Below are 13,268 nucleotides of genomic sequence, written 5' to 3' on the forward strand. Positions count from 1 at the left end.
TCTCCAGCCAGGGAAACAGCCTCTCAGCATCTACCCTGTCAAACCCTCTAAGAATTTTATACATTTCAATGAGATCGCCTCTCATTCTTCTAAACTCCACTTTAACACAATGTAATGAAATGGAAATAGATTTTTGGGAACAATTCACAATCTTTCTCAAAGCTTGAAGCTGTAAACAGAAGAGGTGAGCAAAAACATGAAACTAACTTTAAAAAAAATAGATGATTTCACTCTTGGTCTATCATTTCTGCCACCTCCTCCCCCCCCCCCCCCCCCCACCATTCTAGTCAGTAAGTGTCTCTCACGCCCTTGATACAAGCCACACTTTTATATAAAACAATCGTGCAAACCTCTTTCACACTGTGCTGCGGTCAAAATAAGGAGAACAATAAACTGACAAATTCAGAAATAGCTCCCAACCTTTTCAAGCACAGAATGAACACACTGGTCTGTGCGTGCAATGGTTCACAATGTATTCTATCTTCCGTATCCACAAGTTGAAACTCAATTATTCCTCGACTCCAGACACTTTTTCTGAATCCTGCCACACATTGCACAGATGTCAATGTGACAAAATTCGTACATAAGGTTCCTACCACTCGTTTCTCTCTCTCTCCCCCCCCCCCCCCCTCCACATGCAGGTAAGCAGTGGTCTGTGACTGGCCACTCCGTGAGTTACAGATTTAAGCCCCCATCAAACGATTATGTGGAAAGCTCCTCACAGCAGCTGACTGTGGGTTAAAGTTACTCTTATGCTCTTAAACTGTAAAAAAAATAACTATAGGGAGATCACACGTAGATGATTGTCTTTGAAGTGCCACATCCTGTATGCTTAGTCTGGAGGCCTGAACAAACACAGCGCCTTTTTTCATTGATCTTCAAACCACTCCTCATTCATGCTAAAGCCCGGGTCTGGGATTAGTACGTTAACTCTCTGTCAGGAAATACTGCCCAGAGTGACTCCACAAACCTCACCCCAGATAATACAGGTCGATCAATTAAACTTAAAACACATCTTATGTCTTTTAAAACGCAGTCGTGTGAACACAGAGCAAGGACACACATCTTAATTGGGTCTGCGCAGATTTGGACGCAGGTGGTGGGAACAAAAAACTGCATGTAAGTGAAATTTAATTGGATGGGGACAAGTAAAGGGAAGTGGTTTTCTGGCTGGACCTCTGCAAGCGGTACATCGATTGCCTCAGTGAGACGATGAGTGCAGGCCATTCTATGCTCTTAAATATTAGTTGTCCCGTACTAGGTGCGGTCACACTGATGTTAGAGTATACCCAATATTATGCAATCCTTCGCTGGGTCATTCATTTATTAAAAGTGGGTGTAGGAATGCTGTCATGTTCCTCACATCGGGTCCACAGTCTGCAGTCTCATGTCTTATAGCTGGGTTTGGACTTTTCAAATGGTACCTGGCCCCATGCCTGGACCAGCAATCATTGTGCCTGATTTTGTTAGTTAGCTTCTGATGTAACCTCATAATTTTACACTCTGTGGAGCACTTCCTGTCTCTCATGGCTGTGGATGGTCACCAGGCTGGGTGTGCCCCTCTCTGGCTGCCTTTGGAAGAGGAGAGAAGAATTGATGGGAAATAAAATTGTACCTACAGTACCTGGAAATCATGATGTGGAGATGCCGGTGATGGACTGGGGTTGACAATTGTAAACAATTTTACAACACCAAGTTATAGTCCAGCAATTTTATTTTAAATTCACAAGCTTTCGGAGGCTTCCTCCTTCGTCAGGTGAACGTCACCTGACGAAGGAGGAAGCCTCCGAAAGCTTGTGAATTTAAAATAAAATTGCTGGACTATAACTTGGTGTTGTAAAATTGTTTACAAGTACCTGGAAAGTAAGCTTAGCCCCCAAAGCGCTTTACAGCCAATGAAGTACTTCTGAAGTGTTGTAACTGTTGTAATATAGGAAATGAGCCAGCCAATTTGCACACAGCAAGGTCCCGCAAACAGCAATGTGATAATTACCAGATAATCTGTTTTAGTGATGTTGGTTGAGGGATAAATATTGTCCATGACACCAGGTGGGTTTTAGTGGTGTGCAGACTAGTGTTGGTCACATCAATTTACAATTGCAAATTCTAGTGTGGATTCCCTCATCAACAGTTCCACACTTATAGTGTACCAAGGTGCCAGCCTTGGCTGTGTGGTAGCACTTTCGCCTCTAAATCAGAAGGTTGTGGGTTTGGGTCCCACTCCAGAAACTTGAGCACAAAATCTAGGTTGACAGTTCAATGCAGTACTGAGGGAGTGCCGCACTGTCAGAGGGGCCGTCTTTCGGATGAGACGTTAAACCTCTCAGGTGAAAGTAAAAGATGCCATGATCTCAAAGTAGAGCAGGAGAGTTCTTCCTGACGTCCTGGACAATATTTATCCCTCAACCAACATCACTAAAACAGATTATTTGGAAATTATCACATTGCTGTTAGTGGGACCTTGCTGTGTGCACATTGGCTGTCTCATTTCCTATGTTACAACACTTCAAAAGTACTTAATTGACTGTAAAGCGCTTTGGGACATCTTGAGGTCATGAAAGGCGCTATATAAATGCAAGTTCTTTCATCTAGGCCATATAAGGCAGCTCTGACCCCGGCAACAGAGCTGTATCACAAATAAAGCAGACTTAGTGTTTCCTGCAGCACAGAGAGACATGTCAGTAGAGGTATTGGTTCTACGTGCATCATCGGAGGCACAGCATTGGGCATTGAAAATAAAACCAGATACTGGCTGCATGCCACCATTGTTCCTAGCCATCAGCAGGCTATGCCCTGAGCAAATATAAAGGCCAGCAATATGTTCTTGGCAGTGTTAATCCCGGGGATGAGGGGGCGGACGTATGAGGAGAGGTTGAGTAGATTGGGACTCTACTCATTGGAGTTCAGAAGAATGAGAGGCGATCTTATTGAAACATATAAGATTGTGAAGGGGCTTGATCGGGTGGATGCGGTAAGGATGTTCCCAAGGATGGGTGAAACTAGAACTAGGGGGCATAATCTTAGAATAAGGGGCTGCTCTTTCAAAACTGAGATGAGGAGAAACTTCTTCACTCAGAGGGTAGTAAGTCTGTGGAATGTGCTGCCCCAGGAAGCTGTGGAAGCTACATCATTAAATAAATTTAAAACAGAAATAGACAATTTCCTAGAAGTAAAGGGAATTAGGGGTTACGGGGAGCGGGCAGGAAATTGGACATGAATTTAGATTTGAGGTTAGGATCAGATTAGCCATGATCTTATTGAATGGCGGAGCAGGCTCGAGGGGCCGATTGGCCTACTCCTGCTCCTATTTCTTATGTTCTTATGTTGGGCCATATGGAATTTAGACTGACATTTAAAAAAGTGCACAACCAGAAATTAAATTGTGACTTATCAACACACTCGCCATTGTTTTAATGTTGCTGGTGGTGTTCTGAAGTCTAAATGGAAGAACTGCAGAAAACCAGAAGCTGAGACATATTGCAGAACCACTTGAACCAGAAGTGCTTCCACAATATAAATGAGGCATTACAGAAATCTGCAATTTACCAAACACATCAACATGGAACACTGCACTTCATCTAAATGCTGTAAATTCATGATGCTTATATTGGCAAAATCACATCTTCTCTCAGCAATTCTTTTCCTATTTTCCACCATAAATATCTGCTTTGAGTGGAACCCTGTGCTTGGAGTGACTGACCCCAGCACACTGACAGCACTGTGCGTGCTCTTAAACGTACTTAATCTGTCAATTAACCCAATTGTCCTTGAAATGCTTCAACTTGTTCTCACAAAATATTATCACTCTAGCTCTTCCAAAACACAAAGAGAATAAATTCAGCAAAGGGAATAAATCCAAACACAAACGGCATTGCTCCTAAAACCAATGATGTTTTTACCATTCCACAAATCCCTCACAGTACCTTATACAATAGCCTTGATTATTATAACAACAACTTGCATTTATATAGCACCTTTAACACAGTAAAACATCCCAAGGCACTTTGCAGAATTGTTATCAAGCAAGATTTGACACCAAGCCACATAACGAGACATATTAGGACAGGTGACCAAAAGCCTGGTCAAAGAGATAGGTTTTAAGGAGCATCTTAAGGGAGGAGAGAGGTAGATAGGTTTAGGAAGGGAATTCCAGAGTTTAGAGCCTAAACAGCTGAAGACATGGTAGCACGGATAACTCGGGGCATGGATACGGCATTGGGGGTCCGGCGCAGGCGAGAGGCACGGATGGCCATGCCGGCGTGAGGCCTGGGCCACATTAATGGCCAGTGGGCGGGAGCAGAAAATTGCAGGGCAGCAGGCCGCTGCCATTGGGGACTCAGTAAATGGTCTCCAGCAAGGTGAGCGATGGGAGCGGGGGTCCAAGGCCATCCCGGGAAGGGGCAGGGGAGACGCAAGGGTTTCTCAAAGCATTCATGCTCCTCCTGGCCCACAAAAAAATCTTTAAATAATTTAAAACATCACTTACCTGGGCCTTTTCTGGCCCTGGATCCAATTGACGGTAGCTTTCCCAGGTGTGATAGGTACTGTGCGCAATGCACGCGGCTTGGGGTTAAAATCATGTCAGGTTCCGAATGACATAATTGGACCCTGGCTTTTTAATATTTGAGGCCCTCAGCTGCCTGCAGCCTCACACATCTCCCAAATCCCAGCCTAAAAATCGAGGCTCATGAGAGTGCAGCACAAACGCAGAAGTTAGGACGTTGATGCTATTTTAACTTCCCGCGACGCTGTTCTCATTGGATGCAGGGGGTTGAATTCAGGACTTATATAAATAGATTGGAAATAGAAAGAATTGACTGATGAGGATAAGTCAGCCACAAGATGAGTGCTGGCTCAGATTTTTTTTGTAAGACGAGCACAGCTTGAAGTCTGCAAAGTGGAATGACTCCCACACATACAGCACAGTGAAAGTCTGATGATAGGGATAGCTTGGAGTCCAATGTTCCTCTCATCCATTCTTCCTTATTGAAAGACATTGTCATCATACTGGGGAGTTTTCTAACAGATCAATTACAGAAACAGCCTGCTCTGAAACGATTTTCTTCCGAGCTAACATGCTGGCCATCCAGGAAAGGTACTGCAGCAAAGCTACAGGGCGCTGGGGCCAAAACTCCGCACCCTTCCAGTGCCCTCCTGCCGTAAGTCTAACAGGAATGCAGTGGTAGGGCCAACAATTGGGTTGGAACACGGATACACCAGGTTCTGGGCTTCTCTTCTAGTTTCCTTGGGGATTTGTTTGGAGCGGAGCCTCTGTCAGAAAGTTTTTAGCCAGGGGAGGGGTCTTACAGGCTGGGAATTTCCTCTTTCCTGGCCTGTAGGAACAGCAGCAACCAGATGGCCAGTGGAAGAAGCCATGCTGGCCGCTGGAGGGGCATAAGTAGGGCCCACCTAGGGATCCAGGCTTGACACCTCGAAGGAAGTTAGTTACGAAAATTATTTTATTGACCCCCTTACTTCTGTGTCAGGAGCAGAGTTTCACAATTTCGGGGCTTTAAACCAAAGGATGTGCCATATATCTGTAAATCACTACAGTATTGGCAAAAATGTGCCTATAAACCAACAGTTGGTTTTTGCATCAAAAGAATCTGCACCTGAACAAATGTTCCCTTTGGCGGAACATCCATTATCCAATGTATATCATCCATTGACAAAGCAACTCCAATGGCTGGCTTTAATGAGTACAAGGAATGTGCTTCTCCTGGCTCCACAAAAATACTGCACCCCACTGCTGGCCTGTGCTTGACATCGCCCCTCCCCCACCTCCACCATTAAGAAAGGAATAATATTCAATTTTGGAAAAAAATCATGCTTGTATCATAACTGCATAAGTCACTGTTGGTCAGACAAGCCACTTAGATTCTCTTGAGGATCACCTTCAAGTCACAAAAACACCAGGCACTGTTGTAATTTTTTATATGGGATGGCTGTAGCACAGGATGAAGTCAGGAAGAAAGGTATTATTTGTTAATGGGGCATCTCATTTACACCCCTTTCATCTCTTAAGTTTTCCTGCAGTGAGTTAAAAGGGTAGCAATTCAGACAGTGCAACCTTCTGAAAGGGTAATCTGATTTAACATCAAACAGCGTCAATATTGTTCTTTCATCTTTACAGTACCTGAAAACACTAGTGTTTCACTTTGACAATGGAGACTTTCTAAACATGATTTCATGCTGTGAATTTTAAAGAGGCACCATCTTCAAGAAAAAGTGATAAAGCTTTTTTGTAAGTCACTAATTGCCACATTATTATGAAAAATTAGTGCATACCTTTTCTGGCATTCCTTCTTCCCCCACATGAAAAGAGTTGCCAAACATTTTTTCATTTAGACAGTGCTCCTTTAACAACAACAACAGCTTGCATTTATATAGCGCCTTTAACATAGTAAAACATCCCAAGGCACTTCACAAGAGCGATTATCAAACAAAATTTGACCAAGCCACAGAAGGAGATATTAGAACAGGTCAAAAGCTTGATCAAAGAGGTAGGTTTTAAGGAGCGTGTTAAGGGAGGAGGGAGAGGTGGAGAGGAGGAGAGGTTTAGGGAGGGAATTCCAGAGCTTAGGGCCTAGGCAGCTGATAGCATGGCCACCAATGGTGGAGCGGTGAAAATCGGGGACGTGTAAGAGACAAGAATTGCAGGAGCGCAGCGATCTCGGAGGGTTGTAGGGCTGGAGGAGGTTACAGAGATAGGGAGGGGCGAGGCCATGGAAGGATTTGAAAACAAGGATGAGAAATTTAAAATCGAGGTGCTCCCAGACCAGGGGCCAATGTAGGTCAGTGAGCACAGGGGTGATGGGTGAACGGGACTCGATGCAAGTTTTGGGTGAGCTCAAGTTTATGCAGGGTGGAAGATGGGAGGTGAGCCAGGAGAGCATTGGAATAGTCAATTCTAAAGGTAACGAAGGCATGAATGAGGGTTTCAGCAGCAGGTGAGCTGAGGCGGAGTGGAGACGAACAATGTTAGGGAGGTGGAAGTAGGCCGTCTTGGTGACAGAGAGGATGTGGGGTCGGAAACTCATCTCAGAGTCAAATAGGAAGCCAAGTTTGCGAACGGTCTGGTTCAGCCTCAGACAGCAGCCAGAGAGAGGGATGGATCAAGTGTCAGAGATCATTTCCGTGCTGTTGGAAACTGATCTCAAAAAATAATTAACTCTATGGATAAATACCATCAATAACTAATTACCCATGGAATGTTTCCCTGATTTTAGCTTTCTTTTTTAAAATAGAAATTTTAACAGTAAAACATCCTGATTTACAATGATGCTCGGTGGGACCCCTGGACATGGCCCTTGCAAGCAGCACAGACTGGCAGACATGGGAGGGTGATGCAGGGGAAGGGATCGCCCTGCATCGGGTCTCTTCAGAAATCAATGGCGTCTTGAGAAATCAAACCTTGGCTGGCTGCAGCTCCCTTTATTTAGTCTCTGTTGAATATTTGTTAATTATCTGGGATCATTTTAAAAAAGAAAAATGAGTTTTTTTGGTGCATTTATGATATTGGGCTGGTGGGTTTCCCAATGGGAGTCCTGCTCTAATTATGTCTTTTGGAGGAAAAGCAGTGGAGGGATGCCAGGCCAGCCAGCTGCACCGACGATGGATTATGCCTGCCTGACGATACCATTACTTTCACACTCACACTACAGGCAGGAGTCATCAGCAATGAACTTTGCTCCACAGGCTTCGGGTCATCAGAGATCAAGATGCTCTCTGCAGTAAGAAAAACCTGCAGCTAACATGCACCATCAGGCAAGTAGCAACAGTAGTCAGCTGTGCTGCCAAGTTTTCTTCCTCTGCATCCTTCCTGGCAAGTTTCAATGTTGTCCTTGGAGGAGGGTGCCCTGCAGTGGTAAACAGGGCCACCTTCCTCGCCACTACCCCATTCAACATCACCTCCAATTCTTCAGCCATTAAATAGGGGTTTGAGTGATGTGCTGCTCTATCTGTTGGCCACAGGTTCCATCTTCTACTTTCACACATTAATTGTACCAGTCATTGGCTTTTTACCCAAAATGGACTTTGCCAAGGCTGAAAGATACATTAAAAATATAGCAGCCTTAGAAAATGCTCCAACAATTTTGTCCTCAAATGCAGCCACTTACCTTTAAGTGGCTGCATCCTTTTAAATTCACCTACCACCCTTGGTGTCAACGTCTGGATTGTGTGCATACACGAGGGCTGTTTATATGCCATCTGCTGCCCTCTGGCCAACTGCCATCTCTGGTTCCCAGATGAGCTGGGAGAAAGATCATTCTGCAAAATCAGACAGGGTCAGGACCAACTGTCAGGTGAGTATTAATAATGCACTGACCAACCCCTAGGTTTCAATATTAGGACTCAAAACCTGACAAGAATGGGCGGTCGCACTGGGTGAAGATATAGGCACTGAATTTACTCGAGGGATCCAATGGACTCCCACCGTAACCCTGTCAGGAGTCTGGCAGAACCCATCACAAAAAGGCAGGACTCCCGACAAGTCCGTGAACTTCCCAGTTTGCCTTTTAAGGGGTACAGCCTCCACATGCCCCTTACAAGGCCAATGACTCCTTGAGAGGCAGAGCCAGCGTGGGACTCTACACCGGACGTTCCTCCTTCCCCAGCTCAGAAGGGACCTGGTGTATTATTGGAGGTCGGTACAGTGAGGAATGAGGTGCACTGGCTTCCAAATGAGAGCAAGTGAGCCTCACTGGGAGGGGGAGGGGGGCAGGTGAAAGCAGTGGTCTGGATCCCTGAAGAATGGAGAAAGTTTGGTGGGGCGTTCCAAAGGGGAGATGGTAGAGGTTTTTGGGGGTGGCAGACGACTAGATTTTCCAGCCATGTGGAGTAGGAAGGCACTGGACATGCGTCCACTGACCCCATGCCAATGAGGTGTGCTCCTGCTGATGCCACGGGTTTCATGGCCTGCAGATTTTCAGGGCATGAAGCTTTACTGGTGGCTCTGGGCTCTTCTGGCTGTTGCCACTGCCAAACACCCAGTAAAAATAGCTGTGGCAAGACAGTTTACCATGATGACATTAACCCCTTAAAAAGGGGCAAATTGCAACACAGCAAAAAAAAACAATGGGTCGGCTATTGCTCCGAGTGGTGAACCAACAGTGCTCACAACGCATTAGATTTAAATTCACCCATTGTTACCGCATTCTTTTTGGCGGCAACTTCCTTGAACTGGGAGTTCAAATAACATCTTTCCCGAGCTGTGTGAGTGATGAAAGGATCTTTAAGGCCTCTCAACTAATCAGCTTGAAGCAAGCCACGTTGTGAAAACCCGGAAGTGCAGTTCATTCACAAACCGTGCAAACTAACAACCAGGAAGTGCCAGAAAGGTTAGTAAATGCACAATAAAATGAGATAGAGAAAGTGAAATAAAGAGGGGGCAAGATTAAAAGACTCAGATAAAAGAGACAGAAAGAAAAAGTAAAAACATTTTTTTAAATGCCCAAAAACTATTAAAATCAGGAGTAATGATACCCCACATTTAAAAAAATTAATTTTTAATGCCAAAAAGGTTGTTTGGCAGTCATTAATACTTACCAAAAGCAAAATACTGCAGATGCTGGAAATCTGAAATAAAAACAGAAAATGCTAGAAACACGCACCAGGTCAGGCAGCATCTGTGGAGAGAAAAAAAGTTAATGTTTCAGGTCGATGACCTTTCAAAAAGTCATCGACCTGAAACGTTAACTCTGTTTCTTTTCCCACAGATGCTGCCTGACTTGCTGAGTATTTCCAGCATTTTCTGTTTTTATTATTAATACTTACCACACTGTTAAGACTTAGTTTAGATGTAAAATACTCAGCATACCTGTTTTGTGGCAAGATTTGTTCATTTCCTGCTGGGAAGTGCAGCAGCTTGGCGCTGGTCCATTGATTGCAGCCGTGACGTCCCTTTAAGGTGAAGCTGACAGATCACTGGTGAACCAGGAAGAGCAAGTTCCAGATTTCCGCATTTGACTCCGCATGTGCAGTCGCTGAAACTTGTTCTTCGATTTCGCCACTAATAACGGTGAGCGCTGTTAGGCTCACTGTTATTTTAAAAGCAATTTCCGGCCCATTGTTTCAAATGCCTTTCTTACACCGTAACTTTACTGGTTATGTATTACTAAGCAGTAAGCAACATTCCATGCTTTGTGGGAGAGTGGATAAGGAGAGAGCTGTAGCACAGAACTGCTTTCTGGGTTTCTTATTAGACTTTATAAAAAGCTCATGGGATGCCTTCTGACCTCTTCCTGTCTCCCCCATCCCGCTACCCTGTCCACCCGCACTCCTCTCCCACCCACCCACCCACCCCAAGCCAACCAGTAGAGTGACTTAACCTGAAGGCACAAGCTTCCAACAATGGAAAGTCTGTTTTTTTAAATCATTCCCTCCCGAGATACTACCTGTACAGTAAGGTTAATAGCTCAAGATCAGTTATTCAACATTCAATGCATGAAGCTCATGAAAGTGTAAGGGGGGTCATTTTGACTTTGTGCGACAGTGTAAAACGGGCGATAGCAAGTCAGCAGCCTGTTTTACATCTCTCCCGATTTTTATTTCCATTGAAGTTAATAGAAATTAAAAATCGTGAGAGATGTAAAACGGGCTGCCGATTTGCTATCACCTGTTCCTGCTCTGCAACATTTCATGACGGAAAGAAAAACTACAAGAATGATTGAATGTACGAACGCAGTTGTCAATCTTTCGGGGGACGGTGCGGATGTAAAGGTAATATATACTCCTATTACAGGTTTGTATCATCCCTCTCAACCACTTACATTGGGTTTGTATTACACAACCGCTTCTACTTGAAGTGTTTCCGTAAATATTCTTGGTGCTGTAGAACTCAGCTTGTTTACGCTTTGGGGTGGATTCCACCATATCGTCTGCAACAGTGGCTTAAAATGCTGTTGATAACTTGTAAATGATAACTTCTACTTCTGGCCAATGCAAAAAAAAACACATTGCTTAACCATAAAGGCAAGGTCAGTGCTCAGTCTGCCTGTAGCCGGAAAAAAAAGGCAACAAGTCATGTAAATAGAGAGTGCAACTGCTCACAGGATTTGACTTTTTTTACCCCAAATTTTCTTCATTCTTTTTGTAAAGGCCCTGATCTTGCTGGGTACAGTTCCGGGAGCACCAGCAGCCATCTTGTACCTTGCCCAAATGGCTATTTTTCATTTTTCAGGCAAAGCAGCAAGCACACACAGGCTATTTAACTATGTACGGCATTCACAACCAAGCCTGATGATCTCCTCCCACGATGTTCACATTTTCCAGCGAGGACCGCTGATAGTAATCAGGAGGAACCTTCACCACCTTTCCCCTCCCTAACCCAGGCACGCTGAGGCTAATTGCCACACACCTACCATGGATCACAATGAGATCAGTTCACTCAGTACAGGGTAGGTATTGAACATGGGATCTTCTGGTCTGTACATTTCTGTACCATGATAGTTAGTGGCCTGGAAATTCCCGGGGCCCTACTCCGCCAGCATAAGTGCAGCAAGCAAACCCCCACCCGCCCACCATCACTCAAGGCTGCAGACCCCGTCCCGAGTTCCGGGGTACAGGGTCATTTGCACAGCAAAGGTTGGCACATCAGCAGCAGCCACCCTGACCTGAGCTGATCTGCCCTTCCGAGAGTGGAGTCGAGTCTTCCGGAGGCTCAAGTGGGCTAAAGAGTTTTTAAAAAATTATATTTGGCTCTCACTGGCGTCACTCTGATGGGAGATGATAGTCAATGCCACTTAATCAAGTAATGGGTTGGGGCTTTAGAAGGCCCCATTGGGACCAGAAACTTGAGCACTAAATCTAGTGGTGGGTGAATAGTACAACAAATGTTACATAAAAACAGAAAATGCTGGAAATACTCAGCAGGCCAGGCTGCACCTGAGGAGAGAGAAACAGAGTTAACGTTTCAGGTCGTTGACCTTTCGTCAGAACTGGAAGTAGTTAGAGGTTTAACAGTTTATAAGCAAGTACAGACCCAGAGAATAGGGAAAGGGGGAGGAAAGAACAAAAGGGAAAGGTCTGTGATAGGGTGGAGGTCAAAAGGGATAATGGCAAAAGGGGGTGGTAAAGGGACAAGAAACAAAAGATGGGGCTAGATGAGCTGTAAATGTCTACTGCACATCGTTTAGTATCACCAATACTTTTACCTTGAGTTAATCACGTGTTATCTCGCTTCAGTAAACAGTTCTGTTTTACAATGATTGGCAAAACACTGTCGCGTTTAGGCTGCAGCAGAACTGCGGTAATAGCAGAAACTGCACTCCAGGTCCCAGGGTATCCAAGAGTAATACCATCGAGAGCTCTGCTCATATATAAAATGACATGACAGTTTAATTTAATATGAATGAAATGGCTTCCTGTAGGGCTACTTTTAATGGCAGGATTGAAATATTACTTAATACTTTCCTAATCTGCTTTTGTTGTCTTGGATAGAAAAAAATAATAAAAATATTCAGTGTTCAACAACAGCTCAGACAGCAAGCTATAAAATAAAAATGCAAAAGCATGAACAGCAGTCAGATGACAGTCGCTGATGTATAAGCCAAAATAAGGTAGCACAATGCTATTAATTTTTGTTAGATTAATATTGCATTTTTTCCCCCACGCACATGCTTCTGAAGCCTCCGGGGTCCTGTCTTCAGGTAATGAAGTGATTATGCAAATGGCGATGTACCGTGATTAAAGGAGCTGTCACGCTCTGCCTGATTAGTTCATTCGTACCAACACATACGCAAAGTGAACTGGCAAGCATCTGAACAGTCAAAACAATACAATTCCATGGTGCGGCTCTAGTGTTACATGGAACCAGCTGCAGTATATCTTCCAGCAGGTCCAACTTTCCAATTGTGCCCTGTAATCTATGGGCAACAAAATTCACTTTCAGAAATGTGTGCATAATGTATTGTGGTGAGAACTGTATATACACCCACAATTCTTTTTTACTGATCGATATAATTGAGTTTTGTAAATTTATGTTGATTCAGAGGAAATAGAATTCACAGCATCATTAAATACAATAAGGTACAACTTATGCAGAACTCTAGTCTTATACACTGGTTATGCTATACTTTTTGAATTGGAGCATTTCAGAGTTTAACCAAAATCCATTTCCATAAATGCAATATAACCACTATGGAGTGACAAACTAGAATAAATAAATGTGCCAATTGTTATACTTTAAAGGATTGAGCAAGTCAGTTTGGGTTCTAAACTTCATACCCCAGAATGCATGTCCAATTTTGACATAACTTGCTGATTCC

The 13,268-nt window shown here is 44.1% G+C and overlaps 1 protein-coding gene across 3 annotated transcripts in view; it reads right to left on the reverse strand.

Annotated features, from left to right (window-relative positions):
* Window positions 1–13,268, reverse strand: part of arhgap24 (Rho GTPase activating protein 24) — a 403,142-nt gene that overhangs the window by 83,079 nt on the left and 306,795 nt on the right. The window contains exon 1 of one of the 3 annotated variants that reach the window (XM_067990491.1): window positions 9,821–9,910. The exons of the other annotated variants lie outside the window; for them this stretch is intronic. Coding sequence (XP_067846592.1) covers window positions 9,821–9,845 — 25 coding nt within the window. The 5' untranslated portion in view covers window positions 9,846–9,910. Of the gene's footprint in view, window positions 1–9,820; window positions 9,911–13,268 lie in introns of those variants that run through there. 3 annotated transcript variants of the gene reach the window in all.

This window comes from Heptranchias perlo, chromosome 1 (assembly GCF_035084215.1).
Source record: "Heptranchias perlo isolate sHepPer1 chromosome 1, sHepPer1.hap1, whole genome shotgun sequence".
NCBI classification, from domain to species: domain Eukaryota; kingdom Metazoa; phylum Chordata; class Chondrichthyes; order Hexanchiformes; family Hexanchidae; genus Heptranchias; species Heptranchias perlo.